At 35.0% G+C, this 18,204-nt stretch overlaps 1 protein-coding gene across 1 annotated transcript in view; it reads right to left on the bottom strand.

Moving 5' to 3' along the window:
* Positions 1–1,479: 1,479 nt before the first annotated feature.
* Positions 1,480–18,204, bottom strand: part of LOC148952758 (hexokinase-2-like) — a 53,470-nt gene continuing 36,745 nt past the window's right edge. The window contains 3 exon segments of the mRNA XM_089087771.1: positions 1,480–1,533; positions 3,717–4,090; positions 15,747–15,909. Of these exon segments, the coding sequence (XP_088943897.1) occupies positions 1,480–1,533; positions 3,717–4,090; positions 15,747–15,909 (591 nt within the window).

Below are 18,204 nucleotides of genomic sequence, written 5' to 3' on the forward strand. Positions count from 1 at the left end.
AAGCATTGATGCCAATGAGGGCGGGTATTTACCCTTTTAGGTTTTTTGCCCCTCCACTCCTATAGCTTTTAAAATACCATTTTTGGTGTTTTCATGGAAAAACGTCCTTTTTTTGGTAGTTTCGTTTAAAAACTAGATTTTTATCTGGTCCTAGATTTAAAAAATCCCTCATTTAAGAAAAAAGTATATTTTACCCCCCCCCCCCTTTCAATTTTTGTTAGCTGACGTGATTGATTGGATGAGGTCACGAGAAAGAGTTAACAGGGATTCGAACTTCATAAAGAGGTAGATTAAATAGTGAAGATAATACGCCACATTTTGGAGAAAACTAGAATATTCTAGATGTATTGCGAATCCGAAGGTAAAATGAAGCAAACTATTCGATCGAATAGCTTACCCGTTTAAAGGGTAAGCTATTTATCCGAGTCAGACAATTTCACATAACGCCTTCTGGAACACCGGAGCCAAAGTCTGGTTGGGTTTAAAAATGGGGTATAAGTTATGCCCTAGGGGCATATAAGGTTTTTATGGAAAGCGTGGTCGTAAATTTCGGAAGGGGCTCATTGGATTGAAAATAAGAAGTTCCCCTCCCTTCCACGCCCATCATTTCCTCAAACACAAGCAATCAAACGGTACTTGTGTATTAGCCAGAAAACACGTGAGAAGTGAAGTTTGGTTAATGCTAATGAAATTAAACAAAATATGATAAAAATATGATAGTTTAGAAAAAAAATTTGAGTTATATATTTGCATATATTTACATTAGGGGGGGGGGGTAAAGCATAGCATATATTCAATCCGTTACCTAACCTAACCTAGGTACCTTTTTTGTCCCTAAACCCAAAGAAACTAAAGTTTAAGTATTATTCCCGAGATGAGAAACCCCTGTTTGTCTAGCGACTCGAAGGAATTCTCTCTTTAAAGAAGCTGCATGACTAGTTTTTCTCGATTCAATTTTCTCGTGTTTTCTGGCTAATGCACAAGTACCAATTAAACTTCTGAAATAGCCATTTTGTTAATTATTTTTGAAAGGTATGTTAATTATGTCTTCGAGTAAGACATCCCCCTTCTCCTTACGGCCATCAGGGCAAGGGCTACAAGCTATAGTAGTTGCCCATTATTATAATTCAAGCTTTTTAGAAAGGGTGTTGTATATCGTATTAACTTTGAATGCGGTACATTCAATTGGAAATTTGATGTCACCCCCCCCCCTATTTGGAAATAGGGGGTGACTAAGAGCGAGGGGTTGAATACGAGACAACCCCTCTCATATACGAAATAATTTCTGTTCGTTTTAAGTTTTAATGTCGCTTCTTAATTTCAGTTAAAAAATACTTGTTTTTTTTTTATTTAATTTCTGATCGTTTTTAAAATAACAGAAAATACATATAACTGTTTGATAAACTGTTTTTAAAACTTTTGATAAAAATTTTAACTACTTTATGTTAACATACCATATCATAGTCATAACTTTTGACTTCACTTCTCATTAAAATCAGGGAATAACCACGTTTGAACCGGTGATCTTTCAATCTGCAGTACATTTCAATGACAAATACTATTTGTAAATGATATGGGCGAATTTCATCCCTTTCCTGTATATGAAAGGGGTCACCCTATCCTCAACACCTCGCTCTTTACTTTAATGTTTTTAATGTAAGCATGATTGAAAATTCTTGAAACCTATAAGTTCAAAAATCCTTTTTTTGAATTGTTTGGATGTACAACTTGATAGGCTTCATATTCCAGATGCGGTGTATCCAAGACGTCAAACAATAGTCTGGAATCTTGGATTCTGGAAAACCTGCTGGTGAAGCCCGGCTTTAAATTTATCAATGGTCTTCAGGTCATAAAATTCAGATATATTGAAAAAGTAAAAAACAATCAAAGAAGAAAAGTAGCTACAACTCATATTCACGAAGCAATTCAGGCGATGGAGTGCTTAGAATTTTGAGGTGTGTTTGAAAGTGACGGCTTTTGAACTTTGTCCCCCAGTTTCCGTTTTTAGGTTTGAAATCTAAACCTTTCAATTTTGCATTTTTAAGAGGAAATTTGCCAGTTTTAAAAAACTAAGTAGGCTGGTCTTTAAATAAGGGATAAGCTGCTTAGAAAAATTTCTGGTAGATTTTAAAGCAATTAATAAAGAATTTTTTTTCAACTGATTCTTTTCTGGATTCTCTCTCGTTCGTATTCAAGGGAATAAAAAAACAATACAATCTATGTCACTTCAAAACGGATAATTACGAAAACGGCTCCGGTTTAGTTGTAACATTATGTAAATTAAAAAGTGCACCTCAAATCGGACTAGTGCTGCCAGTAGAGAGGGGTCAGAAGGCGCGATCACGCACCCCTGCTGCCACCTACAACTTTTTTTAACACCATATATTGGCACGAGAACCACGTGGTTTATGGTTTTCTCAGTGAGAATGAAAAAACAGGAATTTTCTCACTTGGAAAAACATGAATTTTGTCACATTTATGGTTGTTTTCATGGATGGATATGTGTGTTGTTCAATTTATTTGATGTTTTTCTCGGATGTCAACAGCAATTCATGTCTGTTATATGGTTTTCTCAGTGAGAATGAAAAAACAGGAATTTTGTCACATTTATGGATGTCAACAGCAATTCATGTCTGTTATATGGTTTTCTCAGTGAAAATGAAAAAACAGGAATTTGCCAAATGTTATGAAATTCCCGGAAACAGTTAGATCACGTGTTTCCTTCTCAGCCAATCAGCGAGTCGGATACATCCTCCTTCTCAGCCAATCAGAGGGCTGGTTACATATTAGCGGAGGTGGGAATATAAGGAACGGGTTTTTTGCTATAGTTTTATTAGTCGGTGAATAGAATTCACTAAGTTTTTAGTTAGCAGAGTAATAACATGAGTGAACAAGTTGAGTTAGAAATATCCTTTTATTGCAACTGTTCTATTTGTAAAGGACATTTTCATGATTTTGAGTATTCACATGAACCTACTGAATGTTCAGACAGCATAGAGGCAGAGACAGATGAGAAGAATCTGGAGGAAACGAGAAGAAAAATTATATGTGACATGGAGAGAAATTTAGACCGATTGCAAGTAAGCTCAGATAAAAGAAGGATTGATATGATAGAAAAGGAAGATCAAAAGAAGAGACTGGTAAAAGAGGGCTTTTTCTATAACGTAAAAGACAGAAGTGAAAACCCAAAGAAAAATGTGTATAGTGCAAGATATAACTCGGATTATTATGATGATTATGCTACAAGAGAAGAGAAAAAGTGGCCCTTCAAGAGACATCATAAGAGGTCATTCTACGAAAAGGATTTTAAACAACGGAAACCATGGTGGAAGTGTTGTCATATACCATTTTACGATAAATCCCATTTTTGATATGCTTGATAAGTTTTATACCATAATCATACAATAAATTTGTTTCTGCTATTTTAATTTTCTCATACTCGATATGCATAGAGTAAGAATACCAGCAGAGACTTCAGTACATGAATAGTTCAGATTGATTAGATCATCCCTTAGAGTGTTCTCAGTCCACAGCCAAGTTTTCTATCAAAGATAAAAAAATTTCGTAGAAGTTAGCTGTGTAATTTTTTTCTTAAGAAATCAATATTTAATTTTTTGTCCATGCTATTTAAATAAAATCATTATTCTAATCCTTTATTTATTCTTTAAATCAATATTTATAATACTCTTTAAATATATGATGTCAGGCTCAATTACTTGAACATCATCATCATTAGCATTATTTTCTACTAACACTATATTCACCAGAGGAGGTGGTATACACTCAACCTCCGGTTCAAGTAATTGAACCTCATCTTCTTCATCATTGACCATTATGTCGATTAAAGGGGGCATGTCCTCAAATAAATCGCCGCATACTCTCATTGTAGGCAAACTAGGGGCCAACCGCTCATCGTCTTCTATGTAAAGACGACCTGAAGGCCCCCGCCGTACCAGATCTTCTGACGTATATGAAAGTCCATCTTCAGTATAATGAACTTCCATTATATCATCATCGGTACCTTCGAAGGCTCTACATGTACAGAGAAGTTCTTCCTCCTCCTCGGGTGTAATCTCGATGCTCTCGTTCTCTGCACATGTAGCTAGAAGATTCTCCTCCTCACTTTCTGTGAGCTCCCACTCGGTCCATACATCGTAAAAAGATTGAGAACACTATGGTCAAAAGCTCTGTGGAAAGGTATAGTCTTCAAGAATATACTGAGGGGTGTTCTATAAATGTAATAAACAGGGTTACTTATTATTTTTCATTTTATCTATAATTTTGTATGTCTAAAATTCATCAATTAGCCAGATGTGGGTTTTTTTTATTATTTTTTACATACGGAGCGAGATTCAATGTCATTGATAGAAGCCTGTACGAGATTTAATGTCTGTGATAAAACCAGGAAAAAAAACCTTTCCAAGAACTATGTTTTTTTCAAAGAAAAGTAAAGAGCTACTACATTAAATCGAAGATGAGCAGAAATAAAGTTAAATAATTCTTCAAACGTAAACTTATGTCCAATATCATACTAGTTAAAGTGACAAAAAAACTTTTTCTCACAAGAGAACACATTTCAACTAAAAGTAAAGAGCTACTAAATCAAAGATATGATGAAATAATAACGAATAATTATTGAGTTATGGATACCTTTGAGCTGTGTCGCTCCTTACTTACACTTCGTTACCACGAAATGTTTTATTAATTAAAAATCTTTTCATAAAATAAGTTTTTCAAAGAAAAGTAAAGAACTACTACATCAAATCGAAGATGAGCAGAAATAAAGTTAAATAATTCTTCAAACGTAAACTTAGGTCCAATGTCATACTAGTTAAAGTGACAAAAAACTTTTTCCCACAAGAGGACACTTTTCGAGTAAAAGTAAAGAGCTACCAGACTAAATCAAAGAGAGCAGAAATAAAATTGAATAATTGCTTAAACGTAAATTTTCTGTAAACATAATTCTAATTAATCACTCCTAAAAAGGTAAGTATAGACCGCTTATCCTCTATGGTGGGGGAAGCATGCACAGCTGTGTCCTTCTCGCTCGACTAGGTGCTGTAGTGAGTTGTTTTTAATAGGAGTACATTATTTTTAAAGATTTAAATGAATCAGATTAGTTAAACAAAGCTTATAAATAAAAATTCTATTAACAGTTAATTCTGTACCGACTACATAAATATTTAATAACAAGTGCACCACGATGCACCATTGTGGTCTGAGAAATTCAAAAACTCAGAAACTCAATACATAGTTTTCGATAATTTCAAGTCGAGTACTATCTAAGAATTTTATTTCTACAACACTTAGACCTTCCTTAGGTTGAAGTGCTGTTTTACACCACAAAATGGTAGAAAATCCCACTTTACTTGAGTACATTATACGTTATGCCTCTTACCATTTGTCCCCATTAGCTTGATATGTTATCTCGTGAGAAAAAACTATCAAATAAACACGCAGACTAAACTTGATGAAACTAATATATTTGAAATAAGCATTTAAAGCTGATTCATTGATGAATCTATTGCTATCGAAATTCCGTTTTCTAGAGTTTCGGATATCCTTGAGCTGGCTCGCTCCTTACTTACACTTCGTTACCACGAAATGTTTTATTAATTAAAAAAACCCTTTCCTCAAAATAAGTTTTTCACAGAAAAATAAAGAGCTACTACATTAAATCAAAGATGAGCAGAAATAAAGTTAAATAATTGTTCAAACGTAAACTTATTAGAGTGATAAAAAACTTTTTCCCACAAGAGGACACTTTTCGCGTAAAAGTAAAGAGCTAGCAGACTAAACCAAAGATATGATGAAATAATAGCGAATAATTGTTCAAACTTAAATTTTCTGTATTACGGGAAAAGTTTATTTTCGAACCATTATATCTACCAAAGCTTCAATACCTGAAAAACTCGTTCCCACAAGAGGACACTTTTCAACTAAAAGTAAAGAGCTACTAAATCAAAGATATGATGAAATAATAACGAATAATTGTTCAAACGTAAACTTATGTTTAGCAATAAACTTATTAGAGTGATAAAAAACTTTTTCCCACAAGAGGACACTTTTTGCGTAAAAGTAAAGAGCTAGCAGACTAAACCAAAGATATGATGAAATAATAGCGAATAATTGTTCAAACTTAAATTTTCTGTATTACGGGAATAGTTTATTTTCGAACCATTATATCTACCAAAGCTTCAATACCTGAAAAACTCGTTCCCACAAGAGGACACTTTTCAACTAAAAGTAAAGAGCTACTAAATCAAAGATATGATGAAATAATAACGAATAATTGTTCAAACGTAAACTTATGTTTAGCAATAAACTTATTAGAGTGATAACAAACTTTTTCCCACAAGAGGACACTTTTCACGTAAAAGTAAAGAGCTAGCAGACTAAACCAAAGATATGATGAAATAATAGCGAATAATTGTTCAAACTTAAATTTTCTGTATTACGGGAATAGTTTATTTTCGAACCATTATATCTACCAAAGGTTCAATACCTGAGTTAAACTACGAGTTTTCAATTTCAGGAAAAAATTATGCCATACTAGTTAAAGTGAAAAAAAACTCTTTTTCCCACAAGAGGACACTTTTCAACTAAAAGTAAAGAGCTACTAAATCAAAGATATGATGAAATAATAACGAATAATTGTTCAAACGTAAACTTATTAGAGTGATAAAAAACTTTTTCCCACAAGAGGACACTTTTCGCGTAAAAGTATATGGTCAAAAGCTCTGTGGAAAGGTATAGTCTTCATGAATATACTGAGGGGTGTTCTATAAATGTAATAAACAGGGTTACTTATTATTTGTCATTTTATCTATAATTTAGTATGTCTAAAATTCATCAATTAGCCAGATGTGGGTTTTTTTTAGTATTTTTTACATACGGAGCAAGATTTAATGTAATTGATAGAAGCCTGTATGAGATTTAATGTCTGTGATAAAACCAGGAAAAAAAAACCATTCCAAGAACTATGTTTTTTTCAAAGAAAAATAAATAGCTACTACATTGATCTGAAGATGAGCAGAAATAAATTTAAATAATTCTTCAAACGTAAACTTATGTCCAATGTCATACTAGTTAAAGTGACAAAAAAACTTTTTCCCACAAGAGAACACATTTCAACTAAAAGTAAAGAGCTACTAAATCAAAGATATGATGAAATAATAACGAATAATTATTGAGTTATGGATACCTTTGAGCTGTGTCGCTCCTTACTTACACTTCGTTACCACGAAATGTTATATTAATTAAAAAACTTTTCATAAAATAAGTTTTTCAAAGAAAAGTAAAGAGCTACTACATTAAATCGAAGATAAGCAGAAATAAAGTTAAATAATTCTTCAAACGTAAACTTATGCCTAATGTCATACTACTTAAAGTGACAAAAACTTTTTCCCACAAGAGGACACTTTTCGAGTAAAAGTAAAGAGTTACCAGACTAAATCAAAGAGAGCAGAAATAAAGTTGAATAATTGCTTAAACGTAAATTTTCTGTAAACATAATTCTAATTAATCACTCCTAAAAAGGTAAGTATAGACCGCTCATCCTCTATGGTGGGGGAAGCATGCACAACTGTGTCCTTCTCGCTCGACTAGGTGCTGTAGTGAGTTGTTTTTAATAAGAGTACATTATTTTTAAAGATTTAAATGAATCAGATTAGTTAAACAAAGCTTATAAATAAAAATTCTATTAACAGTTAATTATGTACCAAATACATAAATATTTAAGACCAAGTGCACCACGATGCACCATTGTGGTCTGAGAAATTCAAAAACTCAGAAACTCAATAAATAGTTTTTGATAATTTCAAGTCGATTACTATCTCAGAATTTTATTTCTACAACACTTAGACCTTCCTTAGGTTGAAGTGCTGTTTTACACCACAAAAGGGTAGAAAATCCCACTTTACTTGAGTACATTATACGTTATGCCTCTTACAATTTGTCCCCATTAGCTTGATATGTTATCTCGTGAGAAAAAACTATCAAATAAACACGCAGACTAAACTTGATGAAACTTATATATTTGAAATCAGCATTTAAAGCTGATTCATTGATGTATCTATTGCTATCGAAATTCCGTTTTCTAGAGTTTCGGATATCATTGAGCTGGCTCGCTCCTTACTTACACTTCGTTACCACGAAATGTTTTATTAATTAAAAAACTTTCCTCAAAATAAGTTTTTCAAAGAAAAGTAAAGAGCTACTACATTAAATCAAAGATGAGCAGAAATAAAGTTAAATAATTGTTCAAACGTAAACCTATTAGAGTGATAAAAAACATTTTCCCACAAGAGGACACTTTTCGCGTAAAAGTAAAGAGCTACCAGACTAAACCAAAGATATGATGAAATAATAGCGAATAATTGTTCAAACTTAAATTTTCTGTATTACGGGAATAGTTTATTTTTGAACCATTATATCTACCAAAGGTTCAATACCTGAGTTAAACTAAGAGGTTTCAATTTCAGGAAAAAATTACATTTAGACAATATTTGACAATTTACCAAATTTTAAAGTTTTTGTTAGAACCTTGGGTATGCATTTTCATCATATTTTGCTTATTTTCGTTGGAAAACACACTGAAAAGACATATTATTGGACTCACATCAAACATTGCCGGATTTGCATTTGAAGAACCTTCCATTATTTTCTATCTTGTCCTCTATTTCAACATATACTGACTTTTAAAGCTTTTCAAAGCTCTTAAATATACTTACCTAACGGTTATTTATTTATGAAATCGTGCAAACTGTTGATTTAGAACAATAATTACCTTTCTATATATCAATTAACACTCACTAGAATTGACACTTTTCACTCGCGGAGAATGGTTTCAAAACAATACTTCTTACATTGCATAGACTAAATGTGTCAAACGATACATCTTCATTGCAGATTAATTAATTGTTACGTTCGATTTTGTTTTGGACATAGGAGTGCATCAATGGGAAGGGAGAATTTCTGTAAAACTATCAAAGATTGATCAACTCGGTGATTTCACACTTCTTGTGTAATCAGAAAGAAAAAAGAAGAAAAATTGATAAAAGATATTTTGAAATATGGCCCAAAATCAGAGCTATTACAACTTAAATGACGCGAGGGGGCGTGAAAACTAGGGTTTTTAATTTTGATATATAAAAATAGACAGACAAGTCTATAGGAGTGGGGCTGCCATCCACCTCAACCCTCGCTTTCAAAATCCCCACCCAACCCGTCCCCCCCCCTACCCTTTTTCAGCTGAGTTTGATCTACCCCAGTCCCCCCCACCGCAAAAATTTCTAGGAACGACTTTTACTCGGATTTAAATATTTTCGTTGGAAAACCTGCTTGCTGAAACTATAAGAAAACAGAACTTCAGTAGCTAGTACGTATTTTCATCGTATTATAAATATTTTCGTTGGAAAACACACTGAAAAGCCTTATTAAGAGCTATATTAGGAATAACAGGTTAGGATAGGTTAGGTTACCCTCGCTCTTGAAATCCCCCACACCCCCTCACCCAAGATCAATATATATATATATATAAACTATAAAAAAAAACGGAACTTTAGTAGCTAGTACATATTTACATCGTATTTTAAATATTTTCGATGGAAAACACACTGAAAAGCCATACTAAGAGCTATATTTGTGAGGTTAGGTTAGGCTAGGTCTAGGAATAACAGGTTAGGTTAGGCTAGGTTACCCTCACTCTTGAAATCCCCCCACCCTCCTCACCTCAAACTCAAATTTTCCAGAGGATTTTAAAATCCTCCACTGAAAAGCCATATTAAGAGCTATATTTGTGAGGGTAGGTTAGGTTAGGTTAGATTAGGTTAGGCTAGGTTTAGGACTAGCAGGTTAGGTTAGGCTAGATTAGGTTAAGTGGCCGATCCCCACCCCCGGGGCCACAGGCCAAAGGTGGCACAGTCGGGATATCCACCCCCAGGATAGGTTAGGTTAGGTTAAGTGGTCTTAACCTAACCCAGGTTAGGTTAGGTTACCTAACATATCTAGGGTTAGCAGGTTAGGTTAGGTTAGGCTAGGTTAGCCTACCTACGCGCGCGTACGTAGGCTAACCTAGCCTAACCTAACCTAACCTAACCCAGGTTAGGTTAGGTTACCTAACCTAACTAGGGTTAGCAGGTTAGGTTAGGTTAGGCTAGGTTAGCCTACGTACGCGCGCGTACGTAGGCTAACCTAGCCTAACCTAACCTAACCTGCTAACCCTAGTTAGGTTAGGTAACCTAACCTAACCTGGGTTAGGTTAAGACCACTTAACCTAACCTAACCTATCCTGGGGGTGGATATCCCGACTGTGCCGCCTTCGGCCTGTGGCCCCTGGGGTGGGGATCGGCCACTTAACCTAATCTAACCTAACCTAACCTGCTATTCCTAAACCTATCCTAACCTGATCTAACCTAACCTATCCTCACAAATATAGCTCTTAATATGGCTTTTCAGTGGAGGATTTTAAAATCCTCTGGAAAATTTGAGTTTGAGGTGAGGAGGGTGGGGGGGATTTCAAGAGCGAGGGTAACCTAGCCTAACCTAACCTGTTATTCCTAGACCTACTACGTAACCCTAGTTAGGGTTACTAGGTTACAACTTTAAGGTTACAACTAAGTTAAGGTTACAACTTTTTTTAACTGTTTTTTCATTCTCACTGAGAAAACCATAAACCACGTGGTTCTCGTGCCAATATATGGTGTTAAAAAAAGTTGTAGGTGGCAGCAGGGGTGCGTGATCGCGCCTTCTGACCCCTCTCTACTGCTGCCAAGAAAAATAAACCTTATATAACATACACTAATTAGTTTAAAAAATACCATTGTGTTGATAGTCTCCAGGTAAGGCAAATCATACAAATTGAAAAGTAAGAAGAAAAACATTTAGTCGCAATTAAAAAAAGTCACACTTAAAAGGCTTTAGTCGTCTTCGGCCTCATCCGAATTTAAAGTATCCACTAGTGTTGAATTCTGACTGAAGGGATCTACTTCTTTCCATTTCTTGATAGCCCGTGTCAAATCGCTGGGGATCACCCAGTCATGTACTCCACTTGATGACCTGAAAACAAGTTGCTCGTTTTCTTCAGGGACGAAGCACTCGAGACATTTAGCCTATTCCTGTTTTTGGTTTTGATGACCGACAAAATCGAGAACTGTCTCACTGCTCCAGCACTTGAAAGGGGCAAGCTGAAGAGAGTCAGAAAGAACTTGGTTAAGTATGGAAAAAGTTCGTTTCCAGCAGCGTCTTTAAAAAGGAACAAAGCTAACTAACAAACGTAGCAGCTGTTATGAGAGTCGGGGAAACTTTTCTGAAAACAAATTAAGCCAGCATATCAGTCCTGAGTTTAAATAGTTCACCTTTCAAAGTGAGTATCAAGAAGAAGCCGAGAGAAAAGTAGATATTTTTAAGCGTTAGGGCTGACGCGAAATTGCAAAAATGAAAGCAGTAGTAGCCACAATACCTAACGTAAGCAAAATTAGATTTTATAATGAATGGACCCTATTTTTTTTCCCTGAATTCATGGAAAATAAGAAAAGTTTTGTTTACTATACATCACGACTTTTTTATTAGATTTAGGGAAATTTACTAGATTTTTTTTTACAAGATCTAGTAAAATCCTACTGACGGTGGTAACCCTGACAATGACCGAAAAAGTGCGACAGTAGGCAACCCTGGTTAAGATATATATAAATGTGAAAATAGTACCGAAATTGGCAACACTGATTGATGATAAATAGCCTGAAAAGTGTTTTTTATATTACTTTACCACAACCTAAATTCAGAGTTGCCGTCAATCAAGTCACTACAGTTATTCAAAAATTATTTTAATATGTAAAATTTATTAGCATTCATCAATATTTGTAAACTGATAAGGTGACTATATATGTTGAATAAAATAATAAAATTTCAAAATAATATCGTAGTTTAAAAATTGTTTTTCCAAAATTTGTTTTACAAACCCTTAAAAAACTATTATTTTTAATAAAATAATGTCTTTCAATTTATTTTATTATCAAACGAAGGTTCATAATAAATTTTAAACTTATAGTTAGTATATTCATACTGTTGAAAAATAAATGCCGAAACCAGAGGCCTAAGAATCAATCGATTTCATATGAGTAAAAATCTTATGAACCGACAAAACTAACAAACAATACCTTTTAGAGCACAACAATATCATATAAGAGGGGGGTAAGGGGTTAGAGCCCTCCTGCTCCCACCAAATGTTTGTTTGACTCGTAAAAACGTAATGAAATGCATATAAAAAATTCCGATGGGTTTTTTTTAAAGTTTTTTTCCTGGTGAACTAATTTAGCTCATCAGGTGAGCTGAATCTGGTTCAATCTTGCCTGTGAGCTAAATTTAAGCCAGTTTTATTTATGATGGAAATATACTTATGGCTTTCCACTATATAAGTTTGTTTAGTACATCGTCACATTCTATGAAAATTCTTACGCAAGTGGATGTGCAAAATCTGATGGCCCTGTTGACACAGTCGTATAAGATCTGCAGCCATAAATAATTTTTGGTATTTGTGTATTATGCGATAACAGCTCAAGAAGTGAAGTTTGGTGAATACTACAGAAACAAAACAAAATACGATGAAAACATAATAGTTTAGTATACAAATTTGCGCTTTATATTTGCACATTAGGGGTGGGGGCAAGGCCGTATCCAGGGGGGGGGGTTACCCAGTTTGACCCTCCCCCCCGAAATTTTTGACCGAGTCGAAAATTAGTAAAATTAGTCGAAAACTGAGTCAAAAATTAGTAACCCCCCCCCCCGAAAAAGTCAAAAATTAGTTACCCCCCCCCCCCCGAACAAAAATCCTGGATCTGCCCTTGGGGGGGGGGGGTAAGGCATAGCATATATTAAATACGTAACCTAACCTAGGAGTAGTAAGCATGTACGCAATCCAGGACGAGGTCGTATAAAACGACCAATCCCTCCATATTATGGACCTATAAAGTGACCAGTCATGTTATATTTGGAGGTAGATATTCAGGGACGAGATCATATGAAGCGAGTGGACTGGTTTCTGACGCAACACTGGTTTCTGACTATTTTCTGGACCAATCAGAGAGAGGGAATACAGAGGGTACTCCATATATGGCTGCTTGATTAGTATAGTAATTGGATTCAAATATAAGGAGTGATTTTCATTGTAGTTGATATTAGTAAGAGAATTGAATTCAGAGAGAGAACAGTTTATTATTATTTGAGACGATATTAGCATAGAAAATGAGTGGTACGTTTACACTATTGGAGCTTGATGGTGGAGCAGGTAGCAGTAATGATACAAGGGTGAGAGTACCAAACGTGGCAGTGGAAATTACACGAGGATGTAGACTAAGCCTTGAATGGGATGGTATGTATGCTAGATATGTGATATCATTGAGCAAATTTAAATTTGAAGAGAAATTATGCTTTGCAGCAAAAATGAACATTGTGCATATAAATAGGCTTGAAGCTCATTAGATGCACTAGTGAAATATATAGAGGAAAATAAATTGAATCAGTGATTATTATTGTTGTAATTATATTCAATAAAATTGTTTCTAAATCGAAGATATTTTTTCTATAGTAGGTTAGCGTATATTTTTAAAATAGAAAAAAGAATCCAGGTTAGTCTGAAGTTGGTTGTGCAAGTGTTAGGACCCTAAAAAATGGATAGATTTGAGAAAGAGATAATCCCAGGGAATCTTGTGCTTATGGAAGAACTTTTGATTCTAGATGATGATGTTCTGGAGTTATCTATTCAAAGGAAGATATTTTCACAGGGAATGCTTTTCAATATAATGAAAACTGATTCTCCGTCATTAGACTATTGCATGAAGCTTCTACTTCGTGGTCCAAAGGCATTTACACAATTCATTGACCTATTAATCACGAGAAGACAAAATGGTATAGGGGATTCGCTTTTAAACACACACACACACTAGCTTAGAAATTTAAGACTATGATATTTTCACGAGAAAGATATTATTCGAAGAGGATTTACTCCTCTCTGTCTCTATACCACTCAATTTGTTGATCTTAGCTCAGTTTCATTTTGGCGGTGAGAGCGTTAACAAATGAGAAAATGTTCCGTACATGTCCACTATGCATGTACAAACTGGGAAGCTGGTCATCATGTGAGAATTGTACAATGATTGATGAGTATGATGAAAAGTACAGATTATGCAACCCGTGTAAATTGCATAGAGGATATGCCGTACAAATTAAGGGTTGTAATTCCTGCGTTGAAGAGGTGTGTTTTGCGTTGAAGAGTGTTTTGGGAGGAGGAGTCGGATCTACGATTCAACTGTTGGAACAACAAAAGAATTTGGTTTCTACGTCATCGTTGTGCAGACAATGGGTACTATGATTATAACCCTACTGATTTCTATTTAGCTGTTACGGAATTTGATTCACCACTTGAGGACACTGTATGTGACAATGCTTCAAATAAGCAAATTGAAACATGCCAATTTTACAAAATTAATGTAAATAGTATCATTGACTATACAAACCGATATGATAAGATATGACCGACATTATACTGTAGAAAATGTGACCCTGACATTGCAGCACATCAGGATCAGTATACAGTGAATTCAGATGATCTACCTGTTTTAGTTGTCTCCGACAAATAGATACACGTAGTAGAAGAAGAAGTCTAAAGAGTAGAACAGTCGTTTTTATCATTTGTATCCATTATTTTTTATTAAAACATATTACATACATCTTTAGAAAATTTTATTCGTAGGGCACTAAAATCAATATTAAACACCCTTGAAAGCATATTTTCCATTAGAAAGTCGTTCACTCGAGTAAAGTCAACGTAAATGCTGAGAACCTGTTTGTAGGTATAGCCACGACATCTGAACATGAAAAAGAGTAATGCATGAAAGCCGCATGTTTTAGTCGTTAAGTCCTGTACTCTCCTCTGATTTTGAATAATAGTTTTCCACTGCTCTCAATATAGTTGTTGATGTGTGGGGTGAAAAATTTATATGATAGGCCCAGAGGATCAAAAAATTCGATATTCTTCGCTGTTTGAAAGATGCATAGCCAATGGCATGTCTTCAAAGTCGATAGACTGCTATTAACAATGATTAGGGTATTGTTAACACTTGGAATTTTTTCAATGAAGTCCAATGGTATGCAATAGGACTTGTACTGAGACATGTATAGATCCATATGAAATACGCTGATTATTTGGTTTGTATTCATGGTGCTAGGTCTAGTAGAACACTGCCATCGGTGCGATTTCCTAATAGGTTTCAAATTGACCCAATGATGTGAGCATGATACTTTCAGTTAATGTATCGGACAATGTGCACCCCAAATGTACATTCCCGTTCATATCGTACTCGTATCTTAAGTGACAGACATATTCAAAACAAATACACCATGATTTTTTGAAAACATTGAATCGGTTATTCCTTTTTCAGATAGTTGTGAATCATGATCTAGGGATTGCATGGTCAACTCATACAGAGTTCTGCATGATTTCTTATCAAATGATAGAGTGTACAATGGAATTCCATTCACTTCGCACACAAGACTAGATAGACCAAAAAAATTTAAATCATGAGGGGATGCAGTCCAGGATCCAACGGCACTGGCACTCTTCACAAAGGCCAAAGCTAGTTTTGATGGGATTTCTCCATTGATAAATGATTAATCAGTATAACTGCGAGAGCCAGTGGCAATGTGAATTTGATTAGTGATCGTATGGGGGACAAGTTTAATGCTGTTACCATTGGCTCTTAGCTTTTCAGCTGCCAATGCAATAGATCTCATAACCTGTTGTTTTCGAACATGAATAATTGCTGAGGTGATAATGACATTTGCATCAGGTGCTGCAGCTAGTGTTTTCCTCAAAGTGAAATTCGATGGAGTTATTTGTAACTTTATGTCAATCTTAACATGGGGGGTAACAATTAGGATATATTGAATATCTCATGATTAAATTTTCCAACTAGATGATACTCCTGGCTCACTGCAGTTGTGAACTCACCATCAGTATCAACACCCGATCTATATTCATAGCCCAGTGACTGTCCTCTCAACTCCTTATATGCCTTTAGGGTCATCATCATAAATTGTGTGTAGCTTGCATAGTTTGATAAATTATTGCTAGTGCTCACCAATTTTCCAGTAATAAATACATTAATTTGTTTGAATAAGTTGTGTAGGATATATTATTCACATAACAGGCCATTAGCAAAACTTGGAACTGTGTTGTGGGACTTTTTCTTTACCAAACCATCGAAGTCAATAAATGTTGAAGATGAATCAATGAGACAACCTTCATTGGAAAATATCTAACAAGACAAGTCTTATAAGACGGGTTATTGAGGAGTAGATTACTCATAGTAGATGTACTTCACACTCACATCAACATTTTCAGTATTGAATAGATTAAATGAGGAGCTGATTGATGAACACGATTCTTTGTGGGAGGGATAGGTCATCTTAAGAGAAGAAATCCTTTTTTGATATAACAATCTTTTTCTTATTCTCCTTCTTCTTATTCGACATCTTCGTTTTATTCCTCTCAAAGTCGTTGTTGATGTCCTTTGCTTCCCACCTGGGTAGAGACTGATGAGTGAATGATGACAATGCACGCTTTTTAACCCCTTCCCATTTTGCTGAGATTTTAATTGCTCGCCAACGGCTCTTGCTGAAGATCAATATTTTCTTTAACACTCTCGTTGAAATTTTTACCCAGCCCCCAGCCCTTTAGTGTTGAGGCAGCAAAATTCGATGCAGCCGGTACAAGATATTTTCTGGCAAGGGGTAGTGCAAACCGAAATAGCCTAGCAAACCAGCTACCAAGACCATAGCCAGACCTTGTAGTACGCCCCTTGTAATAGGCCAATCCATGACCTATTTGACGAGGACTCGGTGCACCAACATAGCAGTTGATATCAGGACAGACAAATGGAATTCTTGTATTGTTCATCCTGAGCGGTGACGATGGGTCAAAAATTACAAGTAATCAAAGCTAAACCTTTTGTTATTACTAAAAGATGCCATAATTCAGTTCTTAGTATTAACTGACAGAGTTCCAAATATGAAGTTTTTACGAGGATATAGTGAAGGTGCTTTATATTGTAATGTTGAATATGATCTTGATTGGTTTTTTGTTCAAGAACTCGTAGGAGAGGGATATTGCTATTGCCAACTCTGGATGTTTCGACAAATGAGGCACATATATACAAGTGTCTGAGGAGAAGGCTGGTGGGTACTCAACAAAAATGACATTAGTGTTTCCGGCACTTTTACCATTGATTATACTGAGTTTAAAGCCAAGAACATCTTTTAGATTATCATTGAGAATAACCTTTTCATTGGCAATGGGTGAGCTAATGTATATCCTCCCCTCTTCCTTTGAATAGTTGAAATGAAAGGCTCCTTTGTTACGAGCAGAAGCTCTTTTTTTGATAGAACGACATAAATGATTCATACAAATGAGTTCCTCGTATGGTAATTCAACATATGGATAATCCAACCAATTGATTGGTTGGTTGTTCGCTAACTGTTGGTGGTCAATCATGGGGTCTAATTTTTATATCATATTTGCGATCTTTTATCAGGATCTCATAGGTATTTTTGAGAATACAGTCAACAAGAGCCACTTCAAACGCACCGTCGAATTTGATGGCGGGGGAGAGTTTCATCCAAAAATCACTTGTTTTATTCAAATCATTGCAGAGAGGATCGGAGACGTTGGCCATAAATGTTACATAAAAATCATTGGGAATTGTTAATGTCTTCGACACCGCTTCAAGAATCAAAACCATGATTGTATTCTAGCCAACAAACAAGTAACTGTTTCTTAGCCCGGCGAGCACGAGTCTTTAATATCTTTTCAATTTGATAAATTTCATTAGTGTTTCTAACTTTTTGTAGTTCATAGACATAAAAACCGCCGAGAATCTCTTCATCTTTGGTGTCTCGTAGACGATAAGTTATGGGTTTGGTGTCTGGGATCTTTGCCACTTTAAAAAGTTAATGGACCACAAGTAATTATCCTTTTCAAAAACATTAGTTGTTCTATTAATTCGAACAGTATCACCAACATTGAATTTTTTCTTCACAATCGTTTCATTGGAATACTGTTTAATAAAAGTATGAAATGTATCATGATCAGAATGATGAACTTCCCTTGGGGTTGAGTTGGACAATGATCGATGGGGTCTTTGATTATAA

The sequence above is a fragment of the Artemia sp. Qi Xiang Cuo genome, chromosome 4 (genome assembly GCF_049724085.1).
Source record: "Artemia sp. Qi Xiang Cuo chromosome 4, ASM4972408v1, whole genome shotgun sequence".
NCBI classification, from domain to species: domain Eukaryota; kingdom Metazoa; phylum Arthropoda; class Branchiopoda; order Anostraca; family Artemiidae; genus Artemia; species Artemia sp. Qi Xiang Cuo.